At 37.7% G+C, this 16,824-nt stretch overlaps 1 protein-coding gene and 1 long non-coding RNA gene across 4 annotated transcripts; one reads left to right on the forward strand and one right to left on the reverse strand.

Moving 5' to 3' along the window:
* Nucleotides 1–518: 518 nt before the first annotated feature.
* On the reverse strand, nt 519–9,538 carry CWC15 (CWC15 spliceosome associated protein homolog). 3 transcript variants are annotated; one of them, XM_027563873.1, is made up of 7 exons: nt 9,398–9,538; nt 7,945–8,083; nt 7,227–7,339; nt 6,540–6,628; nt 5,018–5,131; nt 2,015–2,133; nt 519–983 (listed from the first exon to the last, which is right to left on the reverse strand). In XM_027563873.1, the coding sequence occupies exons 2-7, from the start codon at nt 8,073–8,075 to the stop codon at nt 854–856; spliced, it is 696 nt and encodes a 231-aa protein (XP_027419674.1). In that variant the 5' UTR covers nt 8,076–8,083; nt 9,398–9,538; the 3' UTR covers nt 519–853. The 3 variants fall into 3 exon arrangements, with proteins under 3 accessions (XP_027419674.1, XP_027419675.1, XP_027419677.1); XM_027563874.1 differs by having other exon boundaries at nt 8,870–9,496; XM_027563876.1 differs by having other exon boundaries at nt 9,373–9,465.
* An 81-nt stretch (nt 9,539–9,619) lies between these two features.
* Nucleotides 9,620–13,204, forward strand: LOC113905910. The gene is made up of 3 exons (XR_003514753.1): nt 9,620–9,966; nt 11,545–11,638; nt 12,263–13,204. It is a non-coding gene; the product is annotated as an uncharacterized LOC113905910 (long non-coding RNA).
* The last annotated feature ends 3,620 nt before the right edge of the window (nt 13,205–16,824 follow it).

Genomic DNA, 16,824 nt, shown 5'->3' on the forward strand with positions numbered 1-16,824 from the left:
TCCAGTCTTACATTTTCTATCAAAATGATAACCTTAAAAATCCTAGCCAAGGTTTAGGAAAACTTCATTTCCCAGCTGTGTAAACACTCCCACTTTCTGTATCCATATCCTCGTATTTCCAAAAGTTTTATTCCATATATTGTTTGATGTTAAACTCTCCCAGGCTTTGCATCTAGTGAGTATCAGTGTGCAAACTCGCTCTCCCTCAAGAGAAACATGGCAGCTGCGAATCCACAACACAGGTGAATGCCACATGCTTCCTGGGCACACTTAAGAAGCTCTTTCTTACCTGGGGCTGAGAGAAAAGAAGGGGCAATCCCAAAGTGAGAGGGGCCCCATGCTCCCTCACACACGCACTCAGGGTGCTTTCCGCTTGACAACACTCCTCTGTACCAACACAGTGGTCCAAAATGGAATCCCTTTAATCTTTCATCACACTTTTCAAAAGATAGGAGATATCATGAATTAACTGACTTGAGATATGAGGAGAAAAAGTTTACAAAGAAATACCACACACAGAAGAAAATATGCAATGTTTTACTAGCTGCATACATTTCAACAAACAAGTTGGGGACACAGATTTGGCTATTTGGATTATTAAAAATATTTATTACAAGGTTTCTTTTCCTATATTTAAGAGAAAACACATGACTGGAAATATTGAGATGGAAACTGGGTTAAACCAATTCCCAAGTCCTTATCAAGTAATTAATCAATAAAGGAAAAGATACTTTGGAACTAAAAATTAGGGAAGCCTATACACAATTTAGATAGGGGTGGGAGAGAAAAATAAATCAAAATGAAGTCAGATCGTTTACATTTTATAGCCTTCAATTCAGCACATAAAACTGTACTATTTAATGTATTTCTCCATGAACTTTTTGTGAAATTCAGATCGAAGCGTATCATTTACAAATCTTTTGTCTTTCTTCTGATCATCTACACCTTTTGCACAGTTCTTGAAAACAACGTCATCATCCCACCTGAAAGAAAAAAATAGAACAATACCTGTATCAAGAGCTAAAAACATTATGTGAACTGCAAAGCTTCCTCATGCTCAACATGCACATCATTTGATGCTGCAATTATACCCAAAAGAATAAGTAATTTTTAAGAGGCGGTTGGCTTGCTTTTTTAACAGGAAGAGTAATCCCTATTTTAGAATACACACAACATTCTTATTCTTCCAGTATAAGAAACTTTGAGTTAAAAAAGCAGAAGTTGCATAAATATTTAATGTTTTCAGGTCTAAAACAAAGACGCAGCAACCTGGCATTACCCTGATTAGTATGAACAGGTCTCAAGGATAACTGGGCAAGTCACTATAGTTAGATTATGTGGTTTTAAGGATTTTATATATACTCTGTAACCATTTAACAATGTAGGGACAAAAGAAGAAATTATTAGGGTATAATAATTAAGGCTCATATGTTGGCCCACATCTACATTAACCACAAGGAAAGAGCAGCTGAAGAGCTTAGGGCAGAACTCTAGTTAAGATTCTCTTGGTTGGCTTTCATAATGTATAAACTTAAAGAAAAAAAAAACAAACAGGCAGCCCGGGATGGGCTTAAACACATATTTTAGAGAAAATAAAGACGATTATTTCAAAATATCATCTAGCATATACAACACAAACTCATACATGCAATATATGAGTTCTCATAAGTATGTATCAAATGAAAGGCTACACAATGTGTGTGAGTGTGGATGTACGCACGTCAGAGGAAACTGCACATGGAAAATCAGCAAAGAACATGGGCATCTTTGAAAAGTGTTTTAAGTCATCACTGGTGCAGTGCAGAGAAATGTGAAAAGCTGAGCAGAGCTAGGTCAAACATGATCTGCATATTGAGAGATGTTTCAACCTCCAAACATTTCTGTCTGTACCAAACAAGGTAGAACCACCATATAGTTTAATACAACCAGAAAACTACACATACAACTTGTATTTATATATAATCTGTACTGTATACATATATATAAAATCCCAAACTTATTTACTGTACAATACCTTCTTTTAACTTTGAAGTTGGCCTGAGGCTGGGATGGGCCAGTGAGATTAAGAAGAGGGTTTCCACTCAGAATGTTTTCCATACGAATCCTTTCTTCTTCAGCCTTTTGTTCTTGTTCCTATCAATAATATGGGAAGATTTATAAGGAAAAGATTCATTTACTTATATTAACTCTAGCGTCAATCTTATTATCATAACTCATATTTTAAAAGACTGTTAGGATTTTTAGAGGGAGATGGGATACGCATCAAGATAGCATTGCTTTTGTTTTTAAAGATATACCAAAAAAGTCCTACTGAAATAATTTGGGACTTTCATTATAAATATTTCATGTTTGTTATCACTCATTAGTTTCTTTCTGACTCTGAAATTCTTGGGTTGCATATTTATTTAAACATATTTTCTTTCTTGAATTACATACAAAATTACATAATTGCTTAGAGAGTATATCACTAAACATTCTAATCATTTAAGAACATGTTTAAACATCAAAAAGACACATTAGGCAAAGCAATTTATCTCAATTTCTAAAGAAGGGTTAATACAGCAGATTATAAATAATCTTTTGACTCAATAACAATGTAAACTAGCATCTCTAGGACTGGTGACAAGTTATTATTAACCAAGAGCAGTTTCCTATTATTTCCTTTAGAGTTACTGGTTGACTGCCACACATAGCACTGGGGAAAAAAGGTGCCGACTCTTTCCAGACTCAAGTACCAGGTGCATGGTTTCATGACCACAGGTATACAGGATGGACAGCCTGTGGTTTACTCAAATCCAACCGTCTTGTTTTGTAAATAAATTTTACTGGAACAGTCTCATTCATTTATTTATGTTTCCTATGGCTGCTTATCCTACAATCAGCTGAGTTGAAAAGTTGCGACAGAGGCTATGTGGTCTGCAAGCCTAATATAGTTATTATCTAGTCTCTTGCCTGGAAAATCCCATGGACGGAGGAGCCTGGTAGGCTGCAGTTCATGGGGTCACTAAGGGTCGGATACGACTGAGCGACTTCACCTTCACTTTTCACTTTCATGCATCGGAGGAGGAAATGGCAACCCACTCCAGTGTTCTTGCCTGGAGAATCCCAGGGACGGGGGAGCCTGGTGGGCTGCCGTCTATGGGGTCGCACAGAGTCGGACATGTAAGCGGTAGCAGCAGCAGTCCTTTATAGGAAGTTTCCCAGCCCCTAACATAGGCTGACTGGTTTGAAAATGTTTTCAAACACCTCAGCCACTAGAGGTGCCACTAGAAAGTGAGACAAGGAAATAGGTACAAAACTGTCATTCTGACTCTAAAAAACACCAACACATGTTTGTACAAAGAAATCAGATGGATCTTGCAAAATTGCCAAGAATTTCTGTCTGATATGTTTATGCTCCAAATGCATTTAATTGTCTCTTTCTATATCCACAGCTGTTAGGAAGGCCAAAAGAATTTGGAATAGAATAACTGCCCTCTTGTGGTGTGCAGATGTAAGAATGGTCTGATAGTTCTCCTGGAGTTTTGCTATCCTATACCAAATTTTGACACGAATTGTATCTTTAATGTTTTTATTCTTCCAATCTGAATTCTAGCTGTCTTCAAAGCCTATCCCCAATTCTACCTCTTTCCTCAATTCTTCCCTGGCCCTTCTGACCCACATGAATTCTACCTCCCTAGGTTCCAAGCATTAACCTACATCAGTCTTTTTCCTTTTTTTAAACAGAACAATTCTTGGTTCAAATAAAATCTTACACAGAAGCCCACTTAATAAAAAAAAAAATGTGCTCTATTCTGGTTCAAAGTGGAGGCACATAGATCTACTTGAGGGTCTCAGAGTGTGCGAAATTCAACATGTTCAAAATATAACTCATCATTTCTTTTCTCTCCACTGAAACATGCCCATCCTTCTGTGTTCCCTGAATTAGTGCATGGCACTCACACAGACCCAGGAACTGTCATAGCTAATTGGTCACTCTTCTTTGGTCAATTTTATCTCCCTGATAGTTAATGTCTCTCAAATTCAACTCCTAGCATGCAAGAATCTCGGAACAGGATATGAGGATTATTGATACAGCCCTCTAATGAGTTCTTTCTTGCATCCTCCACACTTTGGCCAGAGTAATCTTTCTAAAGATTTGTTACTACTATGGGTAATACTACTATTGTTACTACTATGGGTAATTATGCAATAAAGGTACATACCATGGATCCTATTTAATTATCTGTTTTTGAGTTAGACATTCTTTCCTTCCAAATGGAGTGGGGACTCAGAAAAGCTAGGTTACATAAAATTTATTGACAGATAGCCTCAGCAAGTACCTGGAAAGAAGGCTGGGGCAGAAGACAAGGACAGAGGTAAAGATGGCTTCATTATATCTGTGGGTTCTTCCTAGGTTAATGACTACATCTAGTCATCTTTGATTCTTCTGACACTTAACAGACATTGACTAAATAAATAACTCATTTATTTTTCACAAATAAATGAGTGAAGAATAATTTAATGATTAGGCCTAAAGCATGTTTGAACCATTTCAAAAGAATTTTTAACAGAACTAGGAGACTTAGGGGAGAAGGTGATGGCACCCCACTCCAGTACTCTTGCCTGGAAAATCCCATGGACGGAGGAGCCTGGTAGGCTTCAGTCCATGGGGTCCGCGAGGAGTCGTACATGACTGAGCAACTTCACTTTCACTTTTCACCTTCATGCATTGGAGAAGGAAATGGCAACCCACTCCAGTGTTCTTGCCTGGAGAATCCCAGGGACGGGGGAGCCTGGTGGGCTGCTGTCTCTGGGGTCGCACAGAGTCGGACACGACTGAAGTGACTTAGCAGCAGCAGCAGGAGACTTAGGATGTCACTGAATTTACCAGATTTATAGACCTACAGGTGCTGTAATATCTAGACCTGGCAAGGATGATTTCTAATATAAGGTGCTACTACTTAAATTAAAAAACATTTCTGCTATAGTTTATGTAGTAAAGAAGATGCAAAAACATTTAATATGTTGGTTTTACCTTCCTGGCCTGCTCTTCAGCTCTTTCTTTTTTAATTTTTTCCAGCTCGGCAAGAAGAGCTGCAGTATCGTCATCATCACTCTCCTCTTCAAAATCTTCATCTTCATCTTCCTCCTAAAAAAGAATGGTGATGGCCCAGGAGGTTAGACATAAGGCATAAGTCATATGTTTTCCATAAAAATGGCACTTATCCAATCTTTGGAGCAGGAATTTTCCCTGGGAAAGATAAATGTAGCTAAATACAATTAGAATCAGCAACCAAACAAAAAGTAAAATAAAACCTCACAAGTAGCTTGTGACTACTTACTAAAATGTATTTTTAAATATATTTTAAACATTATAGCAGCAAATAGTATCTTTCAAATTTACATGAACAAGAATTTACATACGAAAATATTTGTAAAACTAGAAAAAGAACACTTTTTACTGACACACACTAACTACATACTTTGAGGATCAAAATAGTCTTATATTGCTCAAAACAACTAGGAAATCAGGATAATTTAAAGTACAAAAAAGGGTGTTAAATTCTCAGAGTAAAATAATTTCAAATGAATAACCATTAAATCTCAATTAAAACTGAGTTCCTTATATGAATTACTATGTTAATTTTTAATTTAGTCAATCAATTCTAGAATTACTAACATATAGTTCATTCTGAAGGAGATCATCCCTGGGATTTCTTTGGAAGGAATGATGCTAAAGCTGCAACTCCAGTACTTTGGCCACCTCATGCGAAGAGTTGACTCACTGGAAAAGACTGATGCTGGGAGGGATTGGGGGCAGGAAGAGAAGGGGACGACAGAGGATGAGATGGCTGGATGGCATCACTGACTCGATGGACGTGAGTCTGAGTGATCTCTGGGAGTTGGTGATGGACAGGGAGGCCTGGCGTGCTTCGATTCATGGGGTCGAAAAGAGTTGGACACAACTGAAGGACTGATCTGATCTGATCAGTCACTTGCTAGCTTGCTATGCTGTGCTATGCTATGCTTAATTAGATGCTACCCTTCAAGACTTTTCCCTGTACATAGAAAACTGCAAACTTAGTGGGACCTAAATTTGAATGTTAATGAAAGTGCCAATCCTTAAAAGCCTTCCACTTAGATCACATGTCTCCCTAAACACAGAGGGAGCCATTATGCTCACTGAACATGTGGAAGGGTCATCACTGGTTGGGAATACGGAAAGGTCCCTACGTTCACTGGAGGGGATGCTACTGATGAAGAGCCCAGTCTGAAGAGGTAAAGCTAGCCAATTTCCATGGTTTAATACCAGGAATTATTTTTTAGGGAAGCACACCTTTTTGGCTCTCCAGAGATCAAACTTGAAATGTGATTAACAAGATAATGCCTTCTTTGTTTTAAAATAGACTATAAAGTTTAGCACTGAAGTCAGAGTTGTAACTGAATAACAGTACGTAAATACAAATTGCTTCTTAAAGCTAAAAGAATAAAAAAAGTATTTCAGAAAAATGGTAAGTAAATTACTACATGGAGATAAGAGGAAGAAATAAACATACATCTGTTAGTGGATCATCTGCATCAAGGTTGGCAGCAGGAATCTGGTCCAGTCGAGGCTTCTTTGACACTGAAGAGGAGGTTGTATGTTCTGGGAGAAAACAAACATTAGTTAACTCACTGAATCAAATCCTGCATTTCCTGTAACATTTTAGGGACTTGGGGGCACAAAGAGCTTTTAGGTCTTAAACATGACAGTAAGGATTATAACAACAGTGGCAGGCAAATAAGTCCTTGACAAATATTTGCTGAATGAGTTAACAAAAGTATTGATTTTAGTATGGGAACTGTAGCCTCAGGAAATTTAGGATATAGTTTACACATGCTAGAAATAAAAATGGAAGAATTTCAAAGACAGAAACCATGGGGCCTTAAAAAGTCTGGCTGCTGTAAATAGTCAAAACCTCCTTAATCTGAATTGAAATAACAGTTGCTAAATATCCCCTAGCTCTTTCTAAAACAGAAACATAAAAAGATGAAATTGGTATCAATTTCATTATCATCTCTAATCCAATCCAATGTAATCTAATCCAATCAATCCAATCCAATCTTTAAAGAAACTGCTATAGCTTTCACCCCACATTTAAAAGCAAACAAACAAAAATGATAATCCATTCCTATTACCACATGAAAGAAAAACTACTGTCAACACAATGTTACGAGAGAGATGTCTAAGATAGTATTGGTACCTCGGGTTGGCCGATCTCTGTTTTTTTCTCTTGCAGCAGCTCTCTCTCTCTCCTCCAACTCTCTCCTGAAGTCACGGTTTCGAACCTCTTCAGGGGCATCCTGAGTGGTCTGTCTAAAGTAGAAACAAGACAAGGCAAAGTCACTTCTAAAAAACACACAGCTGTAGTAATGGAAGACAATTCAAGAAACGCAACTTCATCCTCAGTCCCTAAAGCAGAAAACTCCACTAGGGGAATCAACAAAATCATTATCCGAAGGTTACTAAGAGGCATCCTGTGATGTCAAAAACCTCAAACTAAATCAACAACCTTTAAGAACCTCAAACTAAATCAACATACTTTCCCATAGTAAGGCAGCAGGTTGATCAAAACGCCTTTACTTGTTGTTAGTATGCTAACTCAGGGCTTGTTACAGCAACACTTTTAATCTCATACTGATCAGTATTGATAGTGCTTGTTCCTCCTGAGAGAATATATTATTAGTCATTGTTCAATCAACATATAGAAATTCCTGGTTAACTGGAATTTCTGCTTAAGGAATATCTGGTAGCATCTTAAAATCATGGAGCATAATTTTGGGTGTCAGAAACACTACTACATTCTACTCCTATGAAAACAGATAACTTGAGTGATAATAACCCAAACACGCTATCTCATGACCACATCATTTAACAGATTTGGTCTTGTTTGTGAAACAAAAAATAAAAGGCTTCATTACCTATATTTTATCTTTGTATGAGAGGGTAGGTCTCTGCTTGAATACTGCTTTGAGAGCTGGCTCAAATCACCCTCACCTTTTCCTCTTCCACCTCTTGCAGGTTCAAAAGTTGGCCGAGCTGCTGTTGTCATCTTTTATGCTTTGAAGAAAAACAGTGCCAAGTTATTTTCAATATGACAAACTCTCATTTTGAAAAGCATTAATCTATATCCATCCTTGTGAAATAATGTCCCTAGCTCATTCCCTCAAACATCAGTGACCCCTGGCAATCCACCAAGTTTAAGTTTCTGTCATCTGTGAAATGGGGATATTCCTCAAAAGGTTATTAAATCAGGAGACTTGACACATCAAAACCCTTGTAAAATACAGTACAGCCATGTCTGAGTTTTAAACATCTCCACTCAACCTCATGCCACCAGACTCCTTACTCTCATTTCATCTAAACCTCACACAGCAGAACAGGCTAACAACTACAAAAGCAGAGACATCTTAAAAAAAAAAATCACCGACAAAGTTACTGAGTGTTCTAGGAAAAAAGTGTGTTAAACTTCAGTGACAGTTACATAGGCCTATATCTCCAACAATCTTTTGTTGATCAAATTTCCTCCAGCAGCAGCCAACATAATATAAATCAGATCTTTTCCAAGTTACAATTTAAGAAATGCTGTAAACACAAGAGCCCACCCTCAAAGGACGCTAATAACCAAACATTAGGGACCCGTTTGTGGTTACTGAAACATCCTCAAGCGTCAGAAAAGCAAGTGTCGGGGAAACTGGGGGAAATGATATACTTCTCTAGATTTTCCGGGAAAAAAAAAAAAGGGAGAGCGATGTATCCAGAGAGACACAGAAACAGCGTTGCAGGCCGCTGGGGAGCACCGCCACCTCCCTCCAAAGATAGTCATCCCTGGGGCGGGGAATTCACCTCCGGGCTGTCACAAGGAACTCGCTGACTCTTCACCCCTATCCCAGGGGGCGAGGGGTGGCCCTCTGCAAAGATGCCTTGGCGCTGCGCTCTCGGCGGCCGGCCGGAGACCACGGACACGATCTTTAGGCGCGGAGCCCCACCACTAGTGCGCAGCTCCGCCTCCTCCGCCTTTACGGGCTCTCTGACTCCGCCCCCAGCTGCCCCTTCCGGCCCCACTGACAGCCGGCTCTCCCCACCGGCAGTCCCGGGCCTCCGCGGCCTAAACCGGGTTAGCTGACTCCGCCCCTAGCTGCCCTTTCCGGCACCGCCCACAGGCCGCTTTCCCCGTCCGGCCCCTCTGGGGCCTGCTCGGTCCGCACTGGATTCTCTGCCTCCGCCCCCAACTGCCCCTTTCCGGTCCCACCCACACTCGACTTTCCTCGTCTGAAACTCTGGCGCCTCCAGGGCCCACACCGGGTTCTCTGCCTCCGCCGCCAACTGCCCCTTACGGTCCAACCCACAGTGTGCTTTCCTCTTGCCGCTCACTTTGGCCGAACTCCGACGCCGCTACCTCCGGAGATCATACAGACGCCATCATGACTCTCCGCTCCCAGAAACCTCTGCACCCGCGGCCAAAAAAAGAGCCCAAGACCCGGAAGCAAACCCCAAGCTCTTCAGCCGCCCGCGGACACAAGGACCAATCAGTGGAGACCAAGATGGAAGTCGAAGTGACGACGCAAGGGGCGGGGCTGAAACAGCCCAGGGGGCGGGCGTTTGAAATCAGTGCTTTAGAGTAGACCCTGAACGTCGTTTTGTAGCTTCGGGAGCCAATTAATGTCTCTTCCGTCTTTTCCTTTTCCGACCCCCTCCCAGATTCCTTCATTCCGGTACTGCGTGAACGGAGAGCCCCGGGTAGCCGACACCAAGTCCCCGGCTAGCGAGAGAGCATAGAAAAGGATTACACCAAACTGTTTAAATCCAACGGCTCCTGCTTCCTTTCTCCTGAGCTAGACCCAACAAACCTAGAGAGTTGGGCTACGGAAAGTAGTATTTGCATTTAATTGGATATGAAGAAAGAACAAATATGTACGGGGGCAACCACGATCTTTATAAAGGTACCATTCCTGCAAAAATATTAGTCTTCACAACGAAGGTTGTATTCGTAATGTTCGTTAAAACTTTTACTTTTAAAAAAAGCCTAAGTTCTAGTGGGAGGGGAGGTGTCACTATTTATCGAGATTCATTTATATACTAACCGACATTGAACGTTTAGAACGGTGGCCCAACTGCCAGGAGCCCTAGACGCAGTTACTATTGTAAGATGGCTACTCATGAGTTAGGTGAAGTTTTCATAAGGTAACGAACAGGAAAATTAAAAAATCACCAATCGTCCTAACTCCTTCCCCCACCAAAAGCCCTCTGGGAGCATGGATTTTGTTTGCCTTTTTAGTTCAACTTGGTATCTAATCACATAATCCTTGGCCACAGTAGGTGCTCAGTAAATATTTGTTAAACAAATGAAAATTCAACTCCCCCGACCTTAGTTTCAAATGTAAAGAGCTCATAACATCGAACAGAAAAAAGCTTCCCCCACCCACGCCCCCAGAACTCTTTCTTTGAACTTTAAATGAAACAAAGCATTAGAAAAAGTCCCTTCCCTCATAAAATTCAAGTTGCTAATCTTGATTTTTCTTACCAAAGGTATTAATTACTCTCCTAACCTGCCACATCTCGGTAAAGGACACTACTACCATCAGGCTAGTTACTCAAACCGGAATCCCAGGGCTCCTGCTTAAATTCCTTTTCCTTCACTTTTCTCATCTCATTTACTTGCAAGTCTTCCCAATTCTACTTTCAGCATATACCCCCAATTTCATTCCACTGCCTTAGTCCAAGCCACCGTCATTTTCTACCTGGAGTGTAATTGTCCCCTAATGATCTTCCTGCTCCCACTTTTCTCCTACAGTTAACTTTGCATATAAAAGTGAGAGTGATGTTTTAAAATCGTGAACCAGGTAATGTTACTGTTCTGCATAAAAATTCACTGCACTTAGAATGAAAATCAAATTTCTTAATGTGACCTGACCTGAGAGTTCTTAGGGTTTGGTTCCTACCTACCTCCCTGGCTTCACTTCTGATCATCGTCCTACAGCTCTAGCCGCAGGCAACACTGCGTGTCTGTTTCACAAACTAGATTTCTTTGCACTAGCTTTTCTCTGTCCTATGTGCCTCAGTATTACCGTTCTTCAAGTTTCAACTCAAAGACGACCTCCTCAGGTTTCCCCTGACATCTACACCCCCATCCTGCCAGTACACAAATAGCATCACATCACCCTATGTTAACTAAACACTTCTGAATTTATTGTTTCATTGTTTATTTCCTTGTTTCTTGTCTGAGAGGCAGCATAGCAAAGTCATTAAGAGAAAGGAACCTAATAGCCAGCCTGTTTTGGTTCTGAAATCTAGATCTGCCCTTTCCTAACTAACTTCAGGCAAGATATTTACCCTTTCTGTGCCCTCAGTTTCCTCATGTATTAAATGGGAATAATTCTAGTTTCCACCTCATAATGTTATAAGAATTAAGTGAATTAATACTAGTGCTTAAAATTCTCAGCAAACAATATTTGCTAAACAAATGTTAATTATTATTATTAATAATATTTTTATTATTATTGTCTATCTTCCTGTATTAGAACATAAGTTCCAGGAAAGCAGAAACCTTGTCTCTCTTGTTCACTGGTGTATCCTCTGCATATAGAACAGTGCTTGGCATATAATAGGTTCTGAGTAAGTATCTGTTGAATGAATGAATGAAGTGGAGGAATGACATAAATGGCAAGGTGGTGACACAAATATAGAAAACACTCCTGGTTTTTTATTAATATATTCCAGCTTATCAGCCCCAAGTCAGTCACCTGGATTCGTTTGTCTCCCATTCAACCACATAATCTTTTGGTCGCCAACCATGATTGTATAACCACCCCTGTAGTTTCATTAACACCAACTTAAATATAATTAGCCCACAAAATTAAAAGCTTTAGCCTAAATGGTCTGAAAGTATTAATAAGGAAAAGAAACTAAAAAGTTTGCTTAAATAATTTTAAAATATTAATGAAAAGCCAAAACTCTAAAATTTTTTTATTTAAATGACTTGAAAATATTAGATAAAGTAAGATTAACTTAAAAACTTAATTCGCCTATTCAGCTGGCAAAAAGCATACATAACCAAGAATCCTCATTTTAAACCCATTTACACAAAAATTTAGGTGAGCCCTTTATTCTACCCAGCAATCCTCTTACACTCTCCTAATTGCTTGTTTTCCCACTCTGCATTATTATAATTTGCAACATTCCCCTTTCTTCAAATCTACACACCTATTCCATCCTTCTTTCCTTCATTTTGTTTCCCAGGAATGGATAATCATCTGACTTCCCTGAGAATATAGAAGCTCTTTTTCTCAGAGGACTCCTCATCTCTCCCCAGCAGATGTATTGAGCTGCTTTTGACTGTGTCCTTACATTGAGCTTTCCGTGTATTGGAAGAGGTGAACACACTGTTGAAAGTGAAAGTGAAGTTGCTCAGTCATGTCGGGACTCTTTGCGACCCCATGGACTGTAGCCTGCCAGGCTCCTCTGTCCATGGGATTTTCCAGGCAATAGTCCTGGAGTGGATTGCCATTTCCTTCTCCAGGGGATCTTCCCAACCCAGGGTCTCCCACACTGTAGACAGACGCTTTTACTGTCTGAGCCACCAGGGAATTCACTGTTAGGGAACCCTAATCCTCTCCCTTGTGCTCTGGGTCCAGATCCCTGCAGCCTTCCCTAAAACAGAGCCTGGCACCAATAGGTGCACATAAATGTTTTCCAAATGAATGAATGAGTGAATCCATGAGAGAGTGAGTGAACGAGTTTTAACAGGAAAAAAAAATCACATTTGCTGCAGAAAGTTATTACCTTAATCTTTGTATGTCCTTATACTTTATTCTGCTAGTCTGAAATCCAGATTTAAAGTGAAGATACACCAAGACCCAGAAAGACGTCGTTTTTAGGAAATAATCTCTAAATGAAAAATCAAGTGATTAACAGGCTCTATAAGTACTATCAGAATTTTAATTCAATCAGCCCACCCCTAATTGGATCACAGATCTAATTCAATCAAACTTCCCTTCTCTTCCTCAATTCTAGTAAACCCTCTCATTTACAAAGTTACCAGCCCACAAAGTGTGAAACTTTTGCTTGAAAATGAAGGAAAAAACCTAGTGGTCAGAAGTTAGAAATCACATTTCAAAAATAAAAATATCAATGTAATAATATCAAAAATGTAAAAAATCACATTTAAAAAATAAAGTAATATAAAAAATCTGAAAATGACTGATTTTTATAAAAAGTTATTGCTCTAACCTGTTTTGAAAAGTGAAAGGAATAGAAAAATAAGCTTACTTTCTATCAACAAAATCCTGTTTTTAAATGCAGATGCTTTGGATACCAGAGAGATGCTTTCCCAGCAGTAACCTCAAGATGAAATTTGCTGAGGATCCAGACTAGATTACTGGACCATATTATAGTTGAATCACCTCTTACTTAATCTGAGCACTTTGCTGCTTCACTAGCTAGCCAGTCGGTTATTAATTAAACAATTAAAAACAAACATTAAGAAACAGTCAAACAACTAAAATATAGAAAATAAAGGCTAGAAAAAGATATGCCAGGCAAATTCTAAGCAACAACAATAAAGAACTTTATGTAGCAATATTAATTATAAAAAGTATTCTTTAGTGTAGCATTAACAAGGACACTTACATGGACATCATATTGCATCACAGATATCTAAGATATTAACAAATTAACATTGATACACAGAAGATTGTGTGTAGAATATATGCTTATTGCATTTATATATGCATCTGTATTTATATATTGCATTTATATTTATCTAAGATATTAACAACAAATTAACATTGATACACAGAAGATTGTGTGTAGAATATATGCTTATTGCATTTATATATGCATATATATTTATATATTGCATTTATATTTATATGTAAAATCATTTAACCAAAAAAGAGAATACACATTCTTTTTGATAAACAATGAATATGTACAAAATTTAATCAAGTATAAAGTCCCTGAATAAATTTCAATAAATGCCTATGTATTATCTTTAAATGATAGTATTTAATCTTGCCAGTTTTTTAACTATATAAATGAATCATATATGTTCTTTGGTGTTTTGTTCCTTAATGTCTATTATGTGTAGCTGTGATATATAGAATTTCACTGCATAAAAATGCATCCTATAACTTATTTTAATGGTTATGTTTTCAGTGTATTATAAATAATGCCACCTTGAACATTCTTGGAAATGTGCAGAGCTGTATGTGTATACTTTTCATATATATATAATCCCGTCATCAGGATAAGAATTCTCCTTGTCCCATAATCCCACTTGATACTGTACACTTGATATTGTCCAACTTTTCAATTTTAGCTCATCTGGTGAGTGCATAGTGATATCTTAGTGGGGTCTTAATTTGCATTTCCTTGAGTACTAATTACCTTTCATATGTTTATTGTTCATTTGGATTTCTTTTATGAGGTGTCTGTTCAGTCTGTTGAAATGTTTTTTTCTTATTGATCTCTGTGAGTTCTTAATACTTTGGGCAACAGTTCTCTGTCACTTATTTTACATAAATTGTAAAATAAGCAATGTAAAAATTTATGTAAAATTTATGTAAAAATTTACATAAATTTTTTCATTCTTTTTCACAAGGAGCTTTATGTAGCAATATTATCAAAAGCATTCTTTAAGTAGTGTAGCATTAACAAGGACACAAAGATAGGCATCTTACTGCATCACAGAAATCCACTAGGAAATTAACTCCAAATTAACAACATTGATACACAGAAACAATATGTGTATAGACATTTATGCTTATTGCATTTGGCTTTTTGGTATATTTTAACATAAAAATTAATACCAGGGAATTTCAATTTATTAATTTTTTTTTCCTTTTTGCTTAGTGCATGGTATTTCTTGGTTAAAAAATTCTTCCCTACTTTGAGATTACATTGATATTCTCGGATATTATCTTCTGAAAATTTTATACTTGGGCCTTTCACAGTTCTACCAGGAATTCATTTTTGTATATGGTATAATAGAAGAGTCTTAGAATCTGATAAAGCAAGTCTTCTCACCTTGTCCTTCTTTTATGAGTGCTTTGCTATTCTCTGCCTTTTGCACTTTAAAATTTAAGTTGTCTTATTCTATGAAAATACTTCTGGGATTTTGATTGGGATAATGTTGAATCTGTAGGTAAGTTTAAAACCCGATGTTTACAAAATGGAGTCTTCAAATCTATTATCAGGTTATGTCTTTTCCATTTATTTAAGTCTTCTTTAAGTTCCCTTAAGTAAAATTTATATTATCTTCATAGAAGTCTTGCAAATTTTTGTTAGCTTTAGCCTTAGATACTGTTTAATTTTTAATGCTATTGTAAATGCCATCTTTCTTAAATTTTAGTTGTCTAATTGTTAGTTGCTGGTATATATAAAGATAATTGTTTTTATATATTGCTGTTTAAGTTGAGACTGTTCTAAGCTCTTTTATTAACTAAGATAGTTCATTCATAGATCTTTTGGATTTTTTACATAAGTCATTTCTAGGAATAACAACAGCTTTGGTTCTCTCCCTCCTCCCTTCCCTTTTTTTCCTGCTTTCTTACATTGCATAAGACATCCAGGATATACTGAATAAAAGGTCACAGGCATCCTTGTCTTTTTTCCTGCTTTGAAAGAGAAAACTTTGAACTTTTAATTACTAAGTGTGATGTTTACTGAAGGTTTGGGGTAGATGCACTTTATTCAATTAGAAATTTCCCTACAATTTATAGTTTGCTAAATGAATGGCAGATTTTATCAAATACTTCTTTGCATCTAATAAGATTATTTTTTAATCTTAGTGTGTGTTATTATATTTATTTATTTAAGTATCAACTAACCTTTCATTCCTGGAATCAACCCGTCTTGGTCATGATGAATATACTGTAGGGATCAGTTTACTCAGTTTGTATTTAGGACTTTTGCATCTATGCTCATCAGTGAGATTAGCCTTTTATTTTCCTTTCTCATAATGTCCTTGTTGGAGACATGTACGTACAGTTTGTATCATAAGATTTGTTGGGAAATAGTCTTTCTTTTTCTGTTCTTCAGGAAAATTTGTCTAAGATTGGAATTACTTCTTTGAATATTTGGTAAAAGTTGCTGGTGTAGCCATTTAAGAGTATAGAGTTTTCTTTGGGAAAAGAGTTTTGATTACTGCTTCAGTTTCCTTGCTGGTTATGGATATACTCACCATTCTGTTGCTTTTTGTGTCAATTTTGCTATTTATATTTTTCTAGGAATTTTTTCATCTGAATTTTAAAATATGTTGTCTTAAAGTTGTTTTTACTGTCTTTATTTTCTTTTTTATGTCTGCAGCATCTATAGCGATGACTTCTTTGTCTTTCCTAATATTGATTATTTGTGCCTTCTGTTTCTGGTCTTTACCGTTTTCACCAGGGGTTTGTTGTTTTTATTAGACTTTTCACAAAAAAACTAGCATTGGTTTTGTTCATCTTCTTTATATTGGTTTTCTCTTTCCTCAGTTTCTGGTCTTATTTTTACTATTTCCTTTATTCTACTTTCTTTGCTATACTTCTGACTTTCTGCAGTGGATGCTGAGTTCATTTAATTTTCCAGTCTTTTTTCTTTTCTTATAGTGAAGTTGCTCAGTCGTGTCCGACTCTTTGTGACCCCATGGACTGTAGCCTACCAGGCTCCTCTGTCCATGGGATTTTCCAGGCAATAATCCTGGAATGGATTGCCATTTCCTTCTGCAGGGGATCTTCCCAACCCAGGGATCGAACCCTGGTCTCCCGCATTGTAGACAGACGCTTTACCGTCTGAGCCACCAAGCCTATACATCTTCCTTT

The sequence above is a fragment of the Bos indicus x Bos taurus genome, chromosome 15, assembly GCF_003369695.1.
Source record: "Bos indicus x Bos taurus breed Angus x Brahman F1 hybrid chromosome 15, Bos_hybrid_MaternalHap_v2.0, whole genome shotgun sequence".
In the NCBI taxonomy this organism is placed as follows: Eukaryota; Metazoa; Chordata; class Mammalia; order Artiodactyla; family Bovidae; genus Bos; species Bos indicus x Bos taurus.

What these genes read in the sequence shown, in the direction of transcription:
- CWC15 (XM_027563873.1), bottom strand. Translation starts at nt 8,075, where the DNA reads ATGACAACAGCAGCTCGGCCAACTTTTGAACCTGCAAGAGGTGGAAGA. An exon ending in CTGAAGAGCAGGCCAGGAAG is followed by an intron (nt 2,134 to 5,017) that starts GTAAAACCAACA and finishes TATTATTGATAG; the next exon opens with GAACAAGAACAAAAGGCTGA. An exon ending in AACTTCAAAGTTAAAAGAAG is followed by an intron (nt 984 to 2,014) that starts GTATTGTACAGT and finishes TTTTTCTTTCAG; the next exon opens with GTGGGATGATGACGTTGTTT.